The sequence below is a fragment of the Stegastes partitus genome, unplaced genomic scaffold (genome assembly GCF_000690725.1).
Source record: "Stegastes partitus isolate 25-593 unplaced genomic scaffold, Stegastes_partitus-1.0.2 Scaffold1739, whole genome shotgun sequence".
Classification (NCBI taxonomy): Eukaryota; Metazoa; Chordata; class Actinopteri; family Pomacentridae; genus Stegastes; species Stegastes partitus.
Window position 1 is genome coordinate 50,534 of NW_007579470.1, and position 22,323 is coordinate 72,856.

The 22,323-nt window shown below is 40.0% G+C and overlaps 1 protein-coding gene across 1 annotated transcript; it reads left to right on the plus strand.

Moving 5' to 3' along the window:
* Positions 1 to 350: 350 nt before the first annotated feature.
* On the plus strand, positions 351 to 11,984 carry ankef1a (ankyrin repeat and EF-hand domain containing 1a). The gene is made up of 10 exons (XM_008301965.1): positions 351 to 540; positions 1,406 to 1,567; positions 4,702 to 4,901; positions 5,083 to 5,232; positions 5,507 to 5,630; positions 6,366 to 7,188; positions 8,515 to 8,741; positions 9,367 to 9,515; positions 11,517 to 11,672; positions 11,829 to 11,984. The coding sequence occupies exons 1-10, from the start codon at positions 351 to 353 to the stop codon at positions 11,982 to 11,984; spliced, it is 2,337 nt and encodes a 778-aa protein (XP_008300187.1).
* The last annotated feature ends 10,339 nt before the right edge of the window (positions 11,985 to 22,323 follow it).

The following is a 22,323-nucleotide window of genomic DNA, read 5'->3' on the forward strand; positions in this document are numbered from 1 at the left end:
AATGTCATTTTTTGTGTCATTATTCTTCTTGAGAATCCGTTTTTGGTTCTAAGATGCTCCAATATTACAGTTTACCAAAGCAGTTTCACAATGTTTGTGTAGAGTGGTAGGTGAGCTGGTGTGCTCCAGCACAAAGGAAGGAGTTACATGTAAGCCATTATAGGCAGGAAGGGATTATTTTCCTGGAATTAAACATATAAATATGTAACATGATACATGAGATAAGTTTTTAATAGGTTAAATCAAAGACAAAAAAAATAAAAAGCTCCACTTTTGCACCTGCATGCTTGTCAGGAAGTTCTAACTGTTCTTTTTTTCTTGTTTTCCTTCAGCCTCACACTGACTACACAATGAGCTGCAAAGAAGCACATTCCCACCTGCAGGTCCTTCAGATCTACCGCCTGCTGCAGTACATCCATAAAAATGACAAAGTGCAGATAGAGAAGATGGTGAACATCGGGGTGGAAAACCTCATCAACCTCACTGAGCCAAAGGACGGCACTGGGGCGCTCCATGTGGCAGTTTCAACCAACAACCATGGTGATGGGCCTCTTCCAAAATATATGCAGTGTATTTACTTGAACAAGGCGCTCGGCTAGCCTGCTACCTGGCAACTTGACCCCTTTCCAAACTCCGTCACACTTGGTAGAGGCAAACAATGAAAGTAACCTTTGGCAGGGTTTTACCTGCAGAGAGGATTTTTTTTATTTTTTTTGCAGCTCCCAAACAGGTTTTAGCAAGTGCCATAGAAAAATGATTTTGTTTTGTTAACTGAGGTTTTGTTTACTCGAGCATAAGAGACATTTTTATTTATCAAATGGTCAGCGATAACAAGAAAATGTATACGTTTCTGTCAGACATTGTTTTTACTGTACACAGTCCAGTTGTACTTACTATCTGCATACTCTCCCCCACAAGGCTCATTGTGAGCAAGGAAAAACCCTGATTGCTACGTTTACATAACTCAAATACTGTGAATATTTATTTTAAAGTAACCTGAGTTTTTGTTTACAGCCGCCAAAAACCAGTGTAAATACTATGCCTATTTTTTTCTTGGCTATAAAAAATAATGGTCAGAAAGAGGTGTGATAGTTTCCAGACTGATAGAAAATGGCATTATAATAGCAAAATGAATGTCTACTCTCAAGTTTAAAGGAGAATCTTAATCAGTACCTGCGGTAATGTTTAGGAATGATAAGTGTGCCTACACAGGAGACTGAGAAGAAATATAAAGCTAAATAATCGGCATTGGGGTACTCGTAGCCAAAATCTACAACTTTAAAATGTTTCTGATGACTTTCAAAATCAGTCATAACTCAAGAGAAACCAGTTCATAGAATTTGCTTGTATTAAACCTGAAATGTAATCTGTTCCTCTGGGTTTTTTCTTCTCTCTCTCTTTACAGACCTCGTCGACTTCTTTCTCTCCCACGGAGCAAATCCCAACATCCAGGACAAGAAGGGCCAAACCCCAATCATGATGGCTGCTGAGCTTGGCAACCACACCATCGTGGCTCTGTTGGCCAAGAACCAAGCTGACATGAGGCTTCTGGATGCTGAAGGCAAAGGTGAGCAGCCAAGGACATTACACATGGCATACGGTGTAGCATGCATATGGCGGAGAAGCTGTGTGAGGGAGAGATCAATGGCTAAAAAATCAAAATGAGAGACACCGGTTACAGAATGGTGACAGAAAGTAAAACTATAAAGACACACTGAGCAACAACAGAGTTTCAGTCCTCTTAGGGCTGATGCAGGAGTTTAGGACATGTGGTGGGTTTAGGAAGGTTAGGACCATGAGATGTGTACTATCGCTTTGTACAAAGTGCATTGAGTAGTCAGCGACATTTTTTGTGTGACATTGCACATGCCACATTATAATATAAATAAGTAAGAGCGTGTTAAAATTATTAGATAAGGACAAGCATGGCAGTAATACAAGAGCATGGTGCAGGAGCTGGATGAGACTATGGCCTCTTACCTATGGAGCAAGCTCTACACAAGTGAGGCTTAAGAGAATAATTTATGAGTAAAGTAATGAGTGGGGGGAGGAAGGAGAGCTTGAAATGGTTGTTTTTACATTTGCTGCCTCCAGAACATTCACCTGATGGTAGTAATTCATTTTAGTGGGTTAGATATTCATTTTTCCCAATTTACTTGTAATACAGTTTGCTGTTTGCAGTGTTTACACTTTAAATGCAGCCACACCGATGACTTTTTTGACATGGTGTCACTGAGTTTGGAGCTAAGTCTGAGTAAATAGTCAGTAAATAAACCCTCAGACATAGACTCTTTGTTCAGTCTCAAAGTCTCCGTTAGGTTGTGCTAGTTCAAAGCTGTGAAAACGTGGGAATGTTCACAGGTTGTCTGCCAAAAATAATGGCTTAATCCTGGAAACTTTTCTCCTTATGAAAGTAACGCCAGTGATTGTCCAATGAATGAGAGTTTGGTCGGTTGAGAGCATATGAATCTCCTGACAGGTCTAATCAACACTAGACCACAGCTAAAGGTCATTTTTCGGTCAGATTTTATCAGTCAAGTCAGTACAAATAAAACTCTGACACACTGCAGAGGGATGCACTCACAATGTGTTTGTTCAGTAACTTGAAGTGCTTTAACTGTGTGAGGTAATGGAAGAGCTTGGCTTCGACTAATATATTCTCATTCGAGCTTGAAGTGTCCATTTCCCTAATAGAGGTGTTTTCCATCTCAAGTTAGAGCTGCTGAATGCCTTGCCTTATCTTACAACTCATGAAAATGCATGCTGCCTCTGTTTAGATATTGATGAGGAGGCGGTATCCCCGACAACTCCAATCAGAGAGCCTAAAGCTCTTCTTCAGGACCTTTTTCAACCTGTTGTGATAATTACCCCAATTACAGTGTGTATGGGGGCATCAATTACTGTAACAGGCACTCCTCTGAGAACAGAAAGAAAAGAGCAGAGACAAGGCAGAGCATATTTGTGTGTGCTCATGCATGAATACACTACATGCTTTTGTATAATTTACATACCCCGTGCAGTATGTATACATGTGTGCGTGACTGTATGTGTGGAAGGATGTGTTTGTATGTCAGGCAACACGGATACATCTAATTACAGATCAAGTCCTAATGGTGATCCTCTCTTGTGAAGCACGCTGGGTAACCTGATATCACCCTGCTCTCCCCAAGGACCTGTTGGGCCTGGTCTCAGTACTCTCAGCCAGGCAATTCCCCAGCAGGCTGAGCTTCAATGGGCACTTGATTGTATTATCCGTGGTGTTGGCCTCAATGTTAGAGCAACCAGCCTGAGGCACCAGTTTGAATGAATGATGAAGAGTGAATGTGTGCAACTGTGTAAAAACTCCTAAGCAACAGAAAAAAACTTTCCTGGATGAGTAAAAGTAAAAAATGCATCCATATGTGAACCTTGGATGTCCTTCAGTTTCAGATTCCTTTGCAGGAAATCACACAGACATACAGACAAAATTACAAACATAGTGAGTTCACTGCAAAATATTGCTAATTTAGAGGATATTGTTGCATGTTTACCATTTTTAGGGCGTTAATAGCTGTGGTTGAGAGGAAATAGGGGATGAGACAGATGGGTGTGACCAACAACAAAGGTCCTCATTCAGAATTTGAGCTGGGATGTTGTGTTATATGGTGTCTAATACCAGGCTCAGACTACAGAAGCTTTGCCCTCGTATCACCCCTACTAACAATACAAGGAGAAATCTGACCTGGGATCTTGGTCTAAACTGATGTTTGACCCAGATTTTTTTTGTAATGTGAGGATTTACAGATCAGGTCTTAAACGTCTTGAACTGGTCCCAGACTCACTGTTGCTGCCACGATAATATCGATATAACACAGATAAGGTAGCCTATGGTTTCAGATAATGAGCTGTGATAGGCAAACTGCTGTTCGCAAAGTTTATACTTGATTTTTTTGGTCATTTATTTTAAATGCAGCCACTCTGATGACTTATTTGACATAATGCCATTTAGTTTTGCTTTTGTTTCACCCCTTCTGACAACACAAGGAGACATCTGACCTGGGATCCTGGTCTGAGCTGATGTTTGACCCAAAACTACTTGCAAACTCACTGGATCCACACTGATGATATTAAACATGTCTGATATTTAGGAATTAAAATCTGGATTATTACTTTGTTAGTTCCCAAAAAAGTGAACACTGCTGCCAAACAATGCTGAACTTTCTAGCCCTTGAAGGTAAAACGTTAGCTACAGATATTAAAGCTGATAATTAAAATCTCACCTCCAGTTCTAGCTGATGAATAGACAAACTGTTGACCAAATCTTAACAACCATTTTCTCACCAGACTGTGATTTTTGTTTCTTACTGCAAAATGTCACTACAGCACCAAAGTCTCCATTTTGTTTACATCTGCTTCCCCATCAGATCACGTGAGGTGGCACCCTGATTTCCCCTTCTGGTGCAGTAATTTTAATAATATCCTGTGATGTTTGAAACACCATTGTTTTCAAATCTTGCAGTGTATGCATACTTGAGATTAGAAATAAAAATATCTGAAGTTTCTCCATATTTGTGTGATGCAATCTGATTTCAAAATCTGTTGAAATTTTTTAAATCCTGGAGACAAATGTCAACCAGAGAGTCAATCACCCTATCTGTCTATGTTGGTTAAGTTTTGCTAAACTTTCACACCCATGATGCCCATCTTTAATTCGTCAATCAGGTGTGCTGTTCTACTGCATCTACCCCACCAAGCGCCACTCCCGCTGCCTGCAGGTGGCGCTGAAGTGCCAGGCGGACGTCAACAATGTGTCAACGAAGGCGATTCATGTCTTCCAGCTAGCATGTGAAAAAAGCGAAGAGTGTGAGCCCTTGTGTCTTATTATGCTCGATGGTGGAGCAGATCCCAATGCAACAAATCAGGTAAAACAAACAGATATCAGAGACAACGCTAAGAAGTAGTGGGAGCTGCACTTTGAAGAGACTGTGCAAACTGATAGCTTATCCTTTGAGTACACAACATAGTGTGATGCTGTGATATTTGCAGCTCTTCATGCTGTTTCCTTTATACTTACGCTGAGTCTTCCTCTCTCCTCTCCTCCAGAATACTGGTGTCACAGCGTTAATGGAAGCAGCCAAAGCAGGCTCCCTGCAGCTTGTTAGAGCCATTCTTAAGAAAGGGGGAAACCCCAACGCCCTGGATGGGAAGCGCCTCACAGCAGCACACTACGCCGCCATGGGGGGCTTTTTTGAGGTGTAGTAGCTTCTAAGAAACCAAACACATTTTATAGAATCAAATGATAGCTAAATTTATATGAATATAATCTGAAAATGGAAAAGATGTTTGCATAATTTATGATTTGTACCATTCAATTGATTAGAGTATTGTAATTGTCTGCCAACTATGCATTATTTAAATTTGTAATGCGAGCACTAACTCAGATTACACTTTTCTACTGTCAGTGTAGACACAACTTTACATTTAGGATTCTGTAATGTGTTCCTCTGTGGTGTCCTGTTTTGTGCAGGTGATTCAGGTGCTGTCTGCACACTCGGCAGACCTGGGAGTGATCAACATCGATTGCAGCACACCTTTACACTACGCTGCTGCCACAGGCAATGCTAACTGCTGCAAGTTCCTTGCACAGAGAGGTACTTTGAGGGTGGTTTCACATAGCCAGATTTATCTCCACAGTGTTTGGAGAATGGTCTCACTACACCTCAATATAATTCTGCTATAGGGGAGGAAACACTCTGGCTTGTTTGTAATTCTTTACACTAATCCCACTTATCTCATATGGCTTTAAGCACAGGATGGTGAAACATTTGCACATCAGTAAAATGGCTAATGCCCTTAAAAAAACAAGTAGGCCTGCCTCATTGCATGATCCAAATCTTTGTCAAAACTTGCCATTTTCAGTGTGGGAGGTTGCTGGCTTGAAGGTTGTATTTTTTCTGTAATGGAAGGAATACCCAAAATGTAGATAGTGGAAGGGGAGGACAAAGCTGTGTGAAATGCGAGTCAGACATGTCATTTGTATTAAACCTGCAGTCTACATTCAGTAAGTCAGACTACTGTAAGAGAGATGAACAGTAGACGACATCCTGATGTCAGTACAGTGAATTTCAGGTTGTTGTTTTCTTAGTTGATGGGACTGAGATAGCTCTGTGGTCATTACTCCTACTGTTCTTCAGGACTGTTGTTACAGGATCAGGACTCGCCCTTTTGTATTTACATACTGTAAGCTTATAACTCTGCTGTGATACACGTGGACCCAGGAAATTAAATCAAACGGAAGAATATGCAGCTGCAAACACAGTCCCAAATTAAATTGGGTAATTCTACCATATGTTTATATTTTTCATAAAACTCTGCTCCGTGTTCAGGTTGTAACCCGAAGCTGAAGAACCAGGAAGGTTTGCTGCCACGTCAGATTGCCAAAGACTCCGGTCACAAAGCAGCAGCCAAGGAGCTCAGGAAAGCGGAGAAGCAACAGGGGAAAGGCAACAAATCCAGCAGTGTCAACCTCATGTCAGCTGTCTGGGCGCTGACCCTCCACGACTGGTCTCACGAATATGAGACTGAATTACGTCAAGCCTTCGGGGACGGATCGGACACCGTTGGTAAAGACCAGTTTATTTCTGTGTTAGAGGAGCTAAAGGCTCCAGCTGAACTTGACCAGCTTCATGCAGTCATCTCAGCCCACGATAAGGGAGGAGAAGGGAATGTCAACATTAACGACTTCATCAAAGGTGTCAAGTACATCAAGAAACCATTCCTCCTCTCGTCTTATATGACCAAAAAGAAAAAAGGCGAAAAGGGAGGGAAAGGAGGTAAGAAGAAGGGTAAATTTGTCCTCCCCATGCCCATTTGCACCGAGCCACTAGAGCTCATGCCCCGGCGACCGAACGGAGGTCCACCTCACTTCATGATTGAGACCTACTACAACCCTTCAGACATCCGCAGATTCGACCCCGATCACCCACCAACACATCCCGTACTGAACGACTCAGGATGGTACGTGGAGAAACCAGACAAGGTCTACATCAATATTAACTACTCTGTGAAGAGCGGAGATCTGGAGTCTCTGGACCTCGCCTTTAGTCAGGGCGTTCCCGTGGATGTCCATGATGAGTTTTACAAGACGCCGCTGATGGTGGCCTGCTCCAGCGGCAACTACGAGGTGGCCCAGTACCTCCTCAGCCATGGGTGAGAAAGCGAGCTCATGTTTTGAATTCAGAACTAACTGATTTTTTTTATTTGTGCCTTTCAGGTAACAGCTAATTCACAATTTTAACATTTATCATATGAAACTGTGGCTGCAAGAAAAGTTTGTTTTGCATTAGCGCTAGCACCTCACACACAAAGTGGAAATAATCAGTGAAGTTAACATTGAAGAAAATAGCATGCTTAATTACATCCTGCATTGTTTCCTGTGAATCACTGGTGCAATAGTAGGTTGTCTTGAACTCTGCACAGAATGGCAGATCCATTGACAAGAAAATCTACTGTACCCTCTTGCATGAGGGTACTTGCATAAAGTTCTTGGCCTCACCTGAAAATAAGGGGCATAATTCTCATTTTGGGGCATAACTGTATAATATACATATACTATACTTTTGTCACAGTCTGTGAAAACTCAAATGTTTGAAGCAACCAAAGAAAAAAAGGAGAGGAAAGCTTCAAGCTGGCTACTGTTGCTCTGAGTTGCTCGCGTCCACGCAGCACAGGTAGCAGAAGCAGCCAAATATGTCTTTGAACTGTTGCTCGATGCACCTTACTCACCTGACCTGCACCGCCTAACTTCTGTCTGTTTCCAAACTGAAATCCCACCTGCGTCTGCACGGTTTTCAGAGAGATGCTGAAGTTATGCATGCTGTTGAGGAGTATTTGGAGGTCGAGATGTGACCTTCCTTTGCGAAGGGATAGTGAAGCTTCAACGTCAGTAGACCAAGTGCCTTGAAGTTAAAGGAGATTATGTTAAAAAATGATGCAAGAACGATCTTTCTCCTGTGATGTTTTATTTTTTGGTGAGGCAGAGAATGTTTTGAAGTGCCCTTGTAAATACATTTAGTGGCTAGTATAAAGCATATTGCAGACTGCAAATAGTCAAAGAATTCAGTTTTAGAAAAATAATTCAACTTTAAATGCACTTAAAACTATTTAGTGCAAGCTTAAAACTGAGGATTTTGTTTAAGATTTCTGTCATAAATTAAGTTGCAACAAAGACATAGTTCCTAAAGTGTGATTAAAGCACTCATACACAAACTAAAAAACAAATTGTGCTGACAGCTAATAACACAATTAGAATGTAAAAACTTGAAAGTTGATTTGTGTTCACAAATTACTTCGTGTACGCTTGTAGATATCACAAAATCAAACCAGGAACATAAAAAACTGGCCTAAAGTCAAAAACCCTTGGTCTTGAAATGGTCCTTTGATACTTTAAACTTGATGGTAAAAAGTTCTTCAGTGCTCAGACCTATTTTCAGTGTGTGATGATGCCTCTTTGAACAAGCTAACTGTTCCTGACAGGGCTGACGTGAATGTGTGTGACGCGTTCCTCTGGACGCCCCTCCATCATGCTGCTCATGCTGGTGACGTGGAACTTATTGAGCTCCTGGTGAAGGCGGGAGCCACCGTAGATGCTCAGGCCCTCAGTGGAGGAACGCCTCTCATGAGGGCCATCGAAAGCTCCAACCCTTCCTGCGTGGACTTCCTCATCAAGGCAGGAGCCAGTGTGAATGCAGAGACCAAGAAAGGTTTGACTCAAATAATTCAAAGTTCAATTGCAAGGAGAGTCTCTAAGAAATGCGTACCGGGATGTTTTATAGCTGGGGTTCACATTTCCTCCGTAACATTATCCACAAGAATCGTGGGTTTTTGGGTATTTCTTCAGCTGCAGGTTCATCTCCATATGTCAGCTTTAAGTTGAGGTCTTTTTGTGAATGTGGCAGGGTTTAAGCATTCTTATCCTAGGATGTTACACATACTATGTAAATAACTTTTTGTAATATTTATGACTCTCTTTTTCAGTGTAGTCCTGAAAATAGTTATTCGGTGGAAGGTTTTTGTTTTTCCATGGTTTCCTTTAATATGTAGAGTATGTTTATTGGGGATGACATCGTAGTCTGTCCCTTTTTAAGACAGTTTCTCTTTTTGTAACAAACTATTTGCCTGATGGAGGTCTAGCACTAAAACATCTCTAACAAATGTATTTTTGCAAGTTGAACAGTGTGTGGGAGCCTGAATGAAACTTTTGGATACGCTCATCCCTGTCCTACAAACCAGGCTCGTGAATTGGAAGTGCAGACAATTCCTTTGGGTTAAATCATACAACTGATATTTCTGCTATGATTTGACTGATTGTATTTTATTCCACTGCAGGACACAACTGCCTCGATGTGGCCAGAGCTTTTGGAGACTCCAGAGTAATTGAATTGGTCAAAGATAAGATCGATTCTCTGCCTAAACCAAAGGACCCAGCGAAGGGGAAGGGGAGCAAAGCTCAAAAACCTAAATCTGCTAAAGTGAAGGTATCCAAGTAGCTCCAATAAAAATCTTCTGACCAGTCCTCCAAGAACATAATAAAACCTTTAGGCTTTGTGTAAATTATGTGTGAAATAGATTTTTTCTTCATTTACTGTTGACTGAAAACACGGTAAACCTTGACTTTTTTAATGCATGGCTCTAGTTTTTCTGAAGCACTAAACATAAAAAGGCGATTTCCTTGACCAGCAGAGTGGTTCAGGTCCCACTCACCCAGTGAAGGATACAGCAGTAAAACCACACTCACTATTTTTCATCTGAACACTCCTTATAGCATGAGGGAAACAAACCCCGTAGAGGAATCTGATTCCTATAAGTAAGCAAATCACACCAGATGTGCTTTGTTACAACTAGACCATGCTGGTGTTTCATTTTGCTTTTCCTGTAAGCGGGCCACAATCCACCAAAATGTATTGATTTTGTTATTACGGCTCTGAAGTGTGCTGGTGGTCCCGTGGCATAAATTACTCAAGAATATTCATAACTCAGTGTAGTTGCTAGCAGCACTTCTAGAAGGAAAGAGAAAGTCGATCAAGTGGAATAAATTACAAACAGGTGCAACAAAGAACTGAGATTTTTTTAAATCTTACCTGAAGAGACAGTTTGGTCCACTTCATGTTTTCTGCTTGTGGCAAACTTTCCCATTCAGTCAACAGACCTTCAGGATTTACTTTCGACTTTAAGAAGCCAAAAGCCCATTAAACTTCCATCTACTGTGACTTACAAACGAATCAATCACTGCAAATAATGCATGCACATTCACTCTACTTAGTTATGGCTCTGAGCCAGCGATCCAGTGGGATAATTAGTTCTATAGTCAGCTTATAAACACCTAGAATTGTATGCACTTGGTAAAAATAAGATCTTCAAATAGCACAAATGAAAAATTTGTGTTTTGTTTTTTTAAGCTAGTAGTCATAAACACTCACTGCAATCATATTTAATTCATCTGATTTAATTGAACCAGTGTCTGTTTTAATTGTTATCATTTTTTTCCCTCTCTACGAAGTCATTGCTGCTAAATTGATTTACATGTCAGCTAAATGTTACGTACCCTCAGAAATCTAATAATAAGCCTTCGCTGTTGTAATTGATATTGATCATGCATATATTTACTGAACACACTGTGACCATAAACAAAATGATTAAAAATGTTTAAATTGACTGTACAGAGAGAAAGTGGCAGTAAAAACACTGACTCCAACATTTGACCCCATTTTTTTGTGCTGATCACTGTATTGTTTGGTTAAGAAAAAGTCTGTTCAGTGCTCTGCTATAGAATCAGTGTAAGTATACAACAGACTGTTTTTAAACTTTTAAAGTAGGGGATGGTTGAAACAAGGACATGGTGGAATAGATGCAAAGCACTTAACGGCAGCCCTAGATAATATACAACTGCAGATGCACAAGGCCTTCAGTCCAGCTTGGCAGCAGCTACAGGCAGGAGAGTCACTGCAGCAGCACCTTAATGACACTGTAAATATCTGGATGTGCTACGTATGCAGGCAAGAACAGTAATATCCAATTCAGCTACTGTTTTTTTTTTATTATATTGTTTAATTATGTGCAATTATATTTTACATCTTTGACATGCAAAAGAGTTTGTTCACTAATGTTTTTACTGATTTGGAGAGGAAAGAAGTAGTATTCCTTAACTAGATTGTATTTGTTCAAAGTAAATATCTATTGTTTTGATGCTTTTTTGTGCTCCTAAATAGTTGACATTGAGGTTCTTTGTCCTATGTGTTTCCTGTATCTTTACTAATATTTACGGAAAAATCAGAAAGGTCTTGATTTTAATCCTCAAACTGCAAACGGTTTATGTCACAGACCTAGATTTGTGTTTTATTCTTGATATTTCTCGCTGCTATCATGCACCTAAACCCTTCCTCCTTCAATCTGACACTTGCTCACCTTTGCTTTTTATCAACTGTGGAAGTGTTTGAATAAGATTTGGAAAATGTGAACATTTCTGGTGTTCCCTGCAGGGTTTTGCTGCTGAAGGTGTGGTGCACGCTGAGGCATCAACTGCAACAGCAGGGAGGACTCCTCTGCAGAAGGAGTCAAAAAGTGTCATCCTGCAAAACACCAGGATCACTACAGGGAAAACCAACACTGTTGACATCACATTTGTGCCAAAAACGGCAAGTTATTTCTTTTTGTCTTGACATGGTAAAAGATATGTTTCATATTCAGGATGATATACTGCACCAACTGCAATGCTATCAGAAGAGTGCATCCTAAATACATTTTGGTACATTTTTACAGAACTTATATCCCGACTTGTGTGTCTTTCTCAGGTTTGGGGGAAGCCGCCCACCACCCACCAGCTGATGTCAAAGTTAGAGAAACGGAAGCAGCCCTTGTCCCTGGAGGTGGACCTGGATGATTTCTTGATGCCTTTCAGCCGCAACATCCAGAGGAAGATCCTGGAGCTGACAAAACACACAGACTAGACTGGAAGAAGGTCAGGCAGAGACAGACACTTTGGAATCATAGGCTGTTAACCGAACTGGACACCGGTAACAATGATGGATATCTGACTGAATTGGGACCAAAATATTTTCATTCCAGCTTCTTTTATCAGCAGTGTTGGACGTCGTATTTAGTATAACAGCATATCTGTGATATAATTTCATCATGCTAAGTTACCAAGGGTACAATCTGCTTTTATTAATAATCAAAACCCAAAGCCATACCAATGATAGGGATGCAAATAATCTGTTAGAAATAATTGTGCACACCCTTTAGTACTGTATATCCACAATGTTCAGCAGGGACTGTTTATCCATTACATATTTGTCAATACAATGGAACACATATAAAGATTTTTGCACATACAGAATATAATGGCTGCTGTACTTGTGGTGGAACAGTAGTCGTGTGGTTTCACTGTGTGGAATCACATGACCCTGAAAGTTAACTACCTCATCTAATAGAGCAGCTGAAGTAAGAGAGTAACAGGCTGTGACTGAATTAAATACTGTGAGTCGAGGACAGGACGTGCTGCAGTTAGTTCGAATCCTCCGACTGTGCAGAGTCTCAGCTGCAGTGAGATGTCAGGTGGAAACGACCGGAGGACACGTCTGTCTGTCTGACGGGGCTGCACTCAGAGGCCGACACTGATTCATCACTATTCTGTATTTATATCTGACTGTCTGTCTGTCTGTCTGTCTTTGTAACTTTCTGTAATTCTGTCTGTCTTCCTTTCGCACAGTCAATTTGTATGTCTGTCTCTGTGTCGCTTTCTTTGTATGTCTTTCTTTGTCTGTCTTTATTCTTTTTTTCTTTTTCTTTCTGTCTGTCTGATGCTTTCTGTCTGACCATCTGGCTGGCTGTCTTTCTTTCTTTCTTATGTTCTTTCTTTCTTCTCTCTGGTTGTTGATTGAACCCATAAAAGCTCATCTCTATGTATCACAGTTACATCTTTAGACATATTTTTCCTCAGATCCTGTGCAGATCTACGAATGTGCAAATCTCCATAGTACCTGTCATAGTACCCCCCTCTTGACCCTTCCTGATGTACCTCAAGCACACCAGCTCACCAACAACTCTGCTTAAGCGCTGTACAAATGAATGTACACTACACAATGGTAAGTTGAAATGTTGGAGTAAGTCAGCCGTAATCATTAAAACGGGAAAAAGATTCTGAGGAAAAATAAATCCCATCCTGCAAGTTGACAAGACTGGTTTGTTATGGTTTTGCCGTAGAGTCTAAATTTATGGTAAACTGCACTATCAAAGTGGAAATGCATAAAGAACACCATATGGACACGTCATCAAGGTAAAAAAATAGATTTTCTTAAAGTAGAAGCCAGACACACTGATATCAAACCTGTACTCAGTCAGTTTGAGCCCTCGTGACTCTCTCATGCTGTGAGATTTGGTTTCACTACTGGAACTGCAGTCAAAACGTCAAACTGCATGCAGTAGAATTTGCTGCTCCCCAGTTGCAGTTCCTTTTCTTTCCCAGCACATGGCGCTGTTTGGCAAATTTAGCAATGCAGGGGTTCGGTTGTTTATTAGGCTGCTAGAACAGAAAACTTGGAGGGGAGCACTCGTGTTCCTCGCACAGAAAGACATCAAAATGGCACCCATGTGTGTTTACTGTTCTCATATGAGCCACTCACACGGCTTTGAATGAAGAATCTGCAAACTGTGTGTTAGTCAGAAGATCATTTGATCTGAATAGATGCCCAGGAATTCCTTGTTTTATCTTTCACATGAGCACGTTATCGATTCTGTAGCCGAGCAGTATTTGGGTCACATTTCGACTGTCGACGGCGCTTATCGGAAATAATCTCAGGAAATAGGCATCGTTTTGTGTGTTAAATGTCGCATTGAGGCGCACTCCCATCATCACCAGCACCATCGCCAGATAAAATTAGATTGCAGTGTCCTCAAGGTCCACGGGGACGCAGTTATATAATCAAATATACAGGCAGAGGGGGTGGAGGGGTAGTGGCTTTGAGGTTCATAATACTGGGGCCGGGATTGTTTGAATATACACAGTTAGAATACTATTGATGATGATGATGATGATGAGAGAAAGAGAGGCAGATGAGAAGAGGAGAGCGATGAGGAGGCAGGAAAAACTCACATGTGATGATATACAGAAAGAAAAACGGAAGAAAAACAGTGAAAAAGCATCCTAGAGCCATTCATGATGAGGAACTGACAGCGAGGAAAAGGGAAAAGGACACGAGGAGAGGAGGAGGTGGAGGAAGAGGAGGAGGGAAAAGAGGGGAGGCAGAGATGGAGAGGGTGACTCAGAGGATGGGGAGGGAGGGAGGGAGGGAGCACGACGGAGGAATGAGAGGGGAAGCGGAGGCGGGTGGAGAAGACGAGGGCTTTTCTAGCACAATCAGTGGCACACAGGTTAGAGGGAGTAAACAAGGCTGCTGGCTGTGATTGTCGGTCGTGACGCAGTGTGTCTGTCAGGGCGTGGGCTCGGGCTTATATGGTCATGCAGTATGTGTGCTGGTGTGTGTGTGTGTTTGGGTGCATTCATGTGGTGTGAGCATGTAAACCCCTCAGATCATTTTATTTATGATGTGTCATTCAGTGCTCGCAGATTTTCCCGCCGTGATGTGCTTGCAGGGCTTGTGACTGATGCTGAAATGTGAGTGTACATACATGCCAATAGTGTATTTTTTTCACAGTTTAAGAGCCCATTTCACAGCCTCTCCTCTCCCCTCTCTACCTCCTCCTCTCTCTCCCCCCCCTCTCTGCTGAGTATCAGTCTGAGCTCAGATCAGTGTGTGTTGCAGCCAGCAGCACTGCAGTCTCCCAGCTCTGGCCCTGCACCGCTTACTCAGCACTCCAACCCTTCACTTCCCAAAACAGCCCTCTGGGACACACACACACACACACACACACATAGAGATTATATTATCGCTGTTTACCACATTATAGTATGGTATTATCACTCTATGTTATAGCATTACTTACACTGAGCACGCACACACACACACACAGATGTGCTCACACATGCATGTCATCTAATAGTTGCATACTTTAGTCAAGGAAGCAGACAGACGCTGTGGACACCACACATGAAATACACACAGACGTCCTTTCAGTGCTGCTTGTTTCTGCATGCAGCTTTCTGAACCCACATGATTAACATGTAGATATTATTTACTGAACATAAACGATTTCCTTGATTACAGTAATATGCAGTAAAATAATTTTTGCATGACAGTGCAGAAAACTTTTTACTTTTATTTATGGTATTTCTGAAAAAAATATTATGTGATGTGAAATAATGTGCTGCACTGTAAAACAACAAAAAAAAGCAAAAAAAAAAAGTTTTAAAAAGGGAGGAATACTGTAGTGTTCAAAAACTGTAAAACAACAAATAGATTATATTTTTAGCTAATTTAAATACAATAATACAGCATGATTTTACACACATTTTGAAAGAACAAATTATTATTTGTAAAAATACAGATTTTTGTCGTGGGCAATATTTGTAGTTTTGGCCTCTTTTTGTTTTTACAGTCTACATGTAAATTAATACTTTTTCTGGGATTTTACTAAATATTATCTGAAATTTAACAAAACAGTCATAAAAATCTTTTCTTTCTAACATTTTGTAAATCTTTTATGTACATAGTTTTTCTTTTTAAAAAATGCCAATATCTGGAATACAATGATGTTATGTTTATACACTAACACGGTGTAATTTTACAGCCATATGCTTTGAAACAACAAATAACTGTGCACATTTTCTGTCCAATAACAGTAAATATATGTTTAAAAAAAATGTTTTTTACTTAACATTTCATCATTTCATTTTATTTCATTTTTCATAGTTGTTGTTTTTACAGTATACATGTTAAATTATACATTTACTGTGATTCCATTAGCTACTATTTGTAAGTTAACAAAACAGTGAAAATTTGTAAAATAACAGTCAATTTTTTTTTGCTATTTTTAAATCCTTTATATACATAATTTCCCTTTCAAAAATGACAAACTTCTGTAAAATGATGGTATCTGATTTAAATGCAGAACAATAGTGTTATTCTGTGGTAAGTATTGTAAAAGGACAAATTACCATATGTAAAAAATAAAATAAAATAAAATAATGACTTCATTTATTTATTTTAATTATTTTATTTAATTTTAGGGATAATAGGTAAATGAATACTTTTTGGGGGATGTTCTTGTTATTAAAGATAATGGTAAAAATCTGTAAAATAACAGAAGTTAAAAAAAAATGTAAAATTTTTTTCATATTTTACTATTCTTTTTTTTTTCTTCTTCTTTTTTTATTTTTTTTATTACAGTGTATAGAACATGTTTAAGGCTTTAGAAATCTGATGACAAACTTGTGTTTAAAGAAAATCCATCAGCTGTAACTTGTAATTTCATGCATAGCTGGATTCAGGGCTCAGGCTGTCTCTGTTTCCCAAAGAGCCAATAACTGTAAACACAGTAGCGCGGTATGAAAACGCTGCGCTTAGCGAAATAATGGTGGCATAGTACAGATGCTGGTTTACCATCCATTATTGATAAGGGAGTCAAGTTTCACACCAGTCTGACTGACTCTACTGTATGTAACACAATAGTGTATAGTGTGTGTGTGTAAGCAGTTCTTGGCATGTTTGTCTGCGGTTAGCACCTGTGCAGGTTTACTGAGTGGGTGAAATATTTCGGTGTGTTTGTGTTGCAGTGATTCATCATTCATTAGTGCAGCCTTGGCACTGCCATAGATCTCTTTAGCTTTCTAAGCTATAGATTCCAATTTGCTGCAGGCCTGGAACTTTTATTATGTGGATATTGATTTGAATTTCATAGTGAGACCAATAACGCTGGGTGGTAAACAGAAGGCAGGGTCTTGGCTCACATAAACAGACCAATTCCTGGGAAAGAGACCAAAAACCGATATAATAAATATCTCAGGCTAGATCACAGCTGCAGCGTTTTACTGACTATGCTTCCTCTGTAAAGAGACAGGATTTCAAGAGGCTTTAATTGTAAAAGATCAGTAAACATATCTCAGTTTATCTCTATCAGTTCTACCATACAGTGACTTAAGAAATGTGCTCTAAAAGAATCGAAACCAGAACAGTGTGGAGCCTCACAGGATCACCTTAATCCAGAATGAGATTTTTAATACATGTTCCAGTAATTTGCATAAGATACTCAACCTTTCCCTGTGATGCTGCAGTTTATTCTACTGTTTCTATGAGAGACAAATCCTTCAGTGGCCTTCCTCTAACTGTATGAACAGAAGTTTTCTCTGCCCTAAAAACAGCTCATCAGTGTTCCTGGCAGTGATCACAGAAACCAAAGGGGTGCCATTAGAATAATAGAATCAGTCGTTTCAGGCGTTACTGCAGAATGCTGAAATAGTTTCAGGCTGCTCTGCAATACCTGTGCTCGGCAAAATGTAGCATTTCAAATACAGCACAAATAATGTCAAAGAAACATATCTACAGACAGTACAGAATGATTAACATCACATTTTTAAGATTGGATTAAAAAAATACTGCTTTACTGTGTACAGTAGCTGATACTGTGATCGTGCTGGGGGGCGGTGGTGGACAAGCGGCATCTGTTGCCCAGGGAGACCAAATGATTTGTGATATGATCACCACATAAAATTATCTATGAAAGGCATTGCCTTTGTGGACTTCCATTAAAACTGAAATAAGGCATATTTTTGTTTTTGCAATGCTGAAACAGAAGTTAAATGAAGCTAACATGCAAAGGGGTTTATGGAAATGTAGCTGACATAATATTATATTGTACTAAAGAAAAGAGGAAAATTAACTGAAAAGAAACCGTTTTCTCTCTTTGTCTGCTCTCTCTGGTTACTGGATATATGACTGTGTCTGGTTTAAAGCTGCACGAATCAATATTTTATGTAATATTATATTAAAGAAAAAGGGATTTGTGTGATCTAAAGAGCATCGCTTGTAGTGACAAGCTCACAGAAAATTATGATAAAAAAGCTTTTCAACATTTTTTCATCTCTTTCTTTTTTGGTTTTACGACCTGCAACTTTAAAGGTGCCCCATGAAGTTTTTTTGTAAACAAACAAAGGCTTTGCTCTGTAGGGCTACTGGAGGTCCACAACACCACAGGGAACTATAATATTTCATTATTCTCATCCGCTTTACTGCAGCTTGTTGCACCTATTTATATTGCTGCGCTGCTTCTAATAACTTCTGTTCACTACCTGCTGCAAATGTGTAATAGTTTCATTAGTAAACATCACAAAAAAAATGATTAATTTCATAGTAAAGGTAATACAACTGAGATGCCTGTGTTTTTTGGGGCCTGTTCTTTTCTAACAACGTATGTATTCATACCCTTCTATTACAGAAAAGGCAGAATTCACAATAGTCACTCACATAACTAGAAACTGACAAAAGCGATAACAAATAAAAAATTGCTAAATTCTAATTTAGTGAAATAAGACATTGCTTTGATTCGTGGTTGAAAAGAATAATTAAAAAAAAACAAATAAATTAGAGCACTTTGCAGATGAGCAGTGGGCCAAAATCGGAATACCTGTCAACAGGTGCAGAAATCTGATTGAGAGCTACAGAAAACACTTGATTGCAGTAATTGGCTCAAAGGGTTGTTCAACAAAATATTAGTTCATGGGTCCCATCATGCTTGTTTGCTTGTGTGTTTTTTTTGTTGTTGTTTTTTTAATATCTCTGTTGAACCACAATTAAAAAGCAATGTCATGATTTTCATTAATTTTTTATTTACTATTACTTTTGTCAGCTTATTTCAGTGACAGTTGTTTTTTTCCCCTACTTTAATGGGAGAGTATGAATAAATTTGAGGACGACTGTATGTTCATGTGAATCGTGAATTTCTTTCACCTCACACAAAAAAGGACAACAAAGTCCACATAAGGAGGCTGAGGAGGTAGATCATGCATTCGTTGGGATGCGTTAACCTTCCTAGTTAGTCGTTGTTTGCTTTCGTACAAAGCTAAGTTTGAGCACTAAAAATACTTGGTCAAATTTAAGAAAAATATCACGTTTTGGGCTAAAATCCATCCTTGCAAATGCCAAACACAAAGCTCCAGTTGTTTTCGACACTCAGCTACACGAATAGCCGCTGCAAAACTTGGCCATCTCACATCTTTACTGCTTTTTTTGTGGACCTCTATAGCTATTACACATTTTTTTTGCAAGACTGGGCTGCCACAGTTGGCAACTGCCTGGCTGATATAGTGAAGAAATGTTCAGATCTCAGTGGAAAACAACAAAATAAAAGAAGAGTGAATATTACTCACATCCTCACATCCATCAGGTGACCAGCAAAGCGTGACTCCTAATGGCTGGTGATAATGTTGCATCATGCTGCTTATTCAAATAGGGAAGTTTTTTTTTGCTAATGACAATGTTGTGCCGAGCAGAAATAGTTTAGAACTTTTCATTTGGAGGGATATTTTGGATTTAAAATGTTTTCTAAATGATATACTTACTTCTATGGCTTCATTTTAAACAAGTTACTGACAGTGTGAGATGCTGCAACATGTCAGGGAAAAGTTTCAAAGCTGCTGTTATGCCTTTGCATTTGGCTCTGTTTTCATACTGCAGTATCATCTGCAGCCTCCCCAAACTGTCTCCTCCGGTTCTTTGGGAAGAAAAAAAAAAAAAGAAGAAATGAAAGGAGAGATGGGCTCAGTCTCTCACACACATTTATAGACATTCCCTCCCCACTGATTAAGGCCTCCTCAGTGGCCGATTGCTCAGCAGTGGTAGGACTCCTGAGCAGGAGGTGCATTTTAATCAAACTTCAACCAGCAAAACAGGGTCGTAAAATATGAATGTTATATAAGGAATTGTCGGCAGGGCTTTCTGATAAGTCTATAAATAATGCAGATGAATGTTATGTAAAAGGGGAGGGTGACAAGAAGACAGAGCAACTTTGTGAAATCCTGCTGCCACTCATGCATCAAGTCATGACTGGTAGCAACTTTCAGTACAATTCCAATGATTATTCTCAAATCCCTGCAGAGTCTTAGTGTCATATAGGCATCCATTTTATTATAATAGCAACAAAAAAAATCAAATTAGGAATGTATTATTTTGCAGAAAACACTTTCACCCTGTTGTGCATTTATCTTGTAAAATATCAGGAGGGTCTAATGAGGAGTTTGAAGAATCTTTGTCACTTATGATTATGCTTCTCATTTGCATTATTTCCCTTAAAGCTCTGCACATCACACTTGTCGTTGTCACCGTATTCTCTCGCTGCATGATAATGATGCAGCCATACGCTGCAGCTCGCTGTAGCCAGAAGAGCAAAAAGGACGCCAAGAGAAAACAATTACCGGAACACCAAACAGCCCTGAATATTCATATGTTCCTGATTTTATCATACAAGAGAAAATGTGCCGCAGGGTGGAGAAGAGACAAAAGCAGGTGGAGGTTTTGTTCCCGAACAGCCAGTGGGTGATAAGCAGGAGTTAAAGCGAGCAACAGAGGGGAAGGATGAGAGTGAGGTGACTGAAAAACAGTGTGTGCATGGGGGTTATTGTAGGTCAAGAGAGAGGAACGCTTTGTTTTCCAAGTCAGACACAGTGGAAGGTGGGGGGAGATGTAGCGAGATTCACAAGTCAGATTGTGTATGTATGGATGTGTGTGTGTGCAAGGGAGGGAAGTGGTGAAAGAGTGTCTTGCAAAAAAAAAAAAATTGCCCTGTCATTGCTGTATATGGAATCACAGAGGAGGTGTCAGGGAGGAGGTGCTGTTTTTCCAAATATAGGAGGGTTGAAGGCTGGAGGTGGTAATGGGTTGTGGGGAGGACGAAAGAGGGGTGTTTTCCAAAGCTGGGCAGCCACTGCAGAGCTGGGGAGATTTTTTTATTTTTTTTTTGCAAGAGTTTTGTTATGCTGCTGCTGCTGCTGCACTACCAAATCGATGAGGAGAAAGGGGAGGAGGGTCAGCCTGGTCGAGGGTTGTTTCACTGCAGTGGAGGCTTTTTGTTCCTCCCCCACTAGCTTCACACTGATAGACCCCATCGCTCTCTCTTTCTTACCCGCTGTCATTCCAACTGGAGTCTCATCTATCTGTCTTTGCTTGACTCTCTGTCTCTTTCTGTCCTTATCCTCATTTTCCTCCCTGCTTTCTGATACCTGGCGCCCCACTGTCCAAAACTAATCTGGCAACCTTGGGTAAAGTTGTCTCGGAGTTGTTGCAGTGTGCAGACATTGCACGGCTAGCCAAGACCTACTCTTTTCCTTATTAGCTGCATCAGCGTCTGCCAGACAGTAACTTAGCACAATTGCATAGAACTTATTTTTTTCTAGAGTTTGTTTGCAAAGCAGTTTGTCGGGGCACAGTGTGCATGTAGGTGGGTGGTAGTGCGTCGGTAGGGATGCTGATACTGGCATAATTAAGCATCCTGGGTATAATTGGCCGGATGTAATGATCCACATTAAATACTTTCTTTGTTGTGCTTCGGTTTTTTACTGTGTTGAACAAATTTTGAGAAAAGTTTCTGTAAGCACATAAAAATAGGTTTACATTTAATTCACAAACCTGATGTAAAGTGATCTTTTCATGGAGCAACAAAGTCTGCATAGAGAGGAGGTTGGGGTGGATGGACAGGTCATGGGAGACCACTGTTTCTGTTTTAAAGCCAATAAGGCAGCTTTTTTAAAAAGCATGACCACAGCGGTACCTAACCTTTGTGTTTATGATTGTAGCCATGATGATGATGGTCCCCAAACCTTAACCTGAACCTTAACAAAGCACTCATTTTAATCCACAGCAGGTTGGTTTTACGCCTGAACCTAACCATATCTTAACCACATCATTGTTACGTCATAAACTAGGTATATTTATCAACACAGATATGTTACTGTTTCTGAAGGCACTCACAAATGAAGTTGTCCTGTTGATCAGAGCATTAGACTAGAAACCGCTTGTGTCATTCTTAAGGGCATGGAATAAATACCTATTGTGTTGCTTAATTCAAAGGACGTGTCATACTGTTGACACTCCACCAGTTCATGGAGAAAATATAATCACAGTGAAACATTTTACACATGCAGATAACTAAGATTCTCTTATTAAAGAGGCAGTTTTTGGTCAATTGGATTTAGATAATTCCCTCAAAGGCTCACGATGGAGCAACACTTGACAAACAAGAATGGCTCAGGGAAATAGAACTGACATTACATCTGATTAACGATGTTAACGGATGTGTAAAAATGACTCATGTTACAGTGGTGCTGGACTGTTTCATGGCTGGGTGCCATGACTTCCTAAACTGCAATTGGCCAAGAAACAAGAAGTTATGCAACACTAA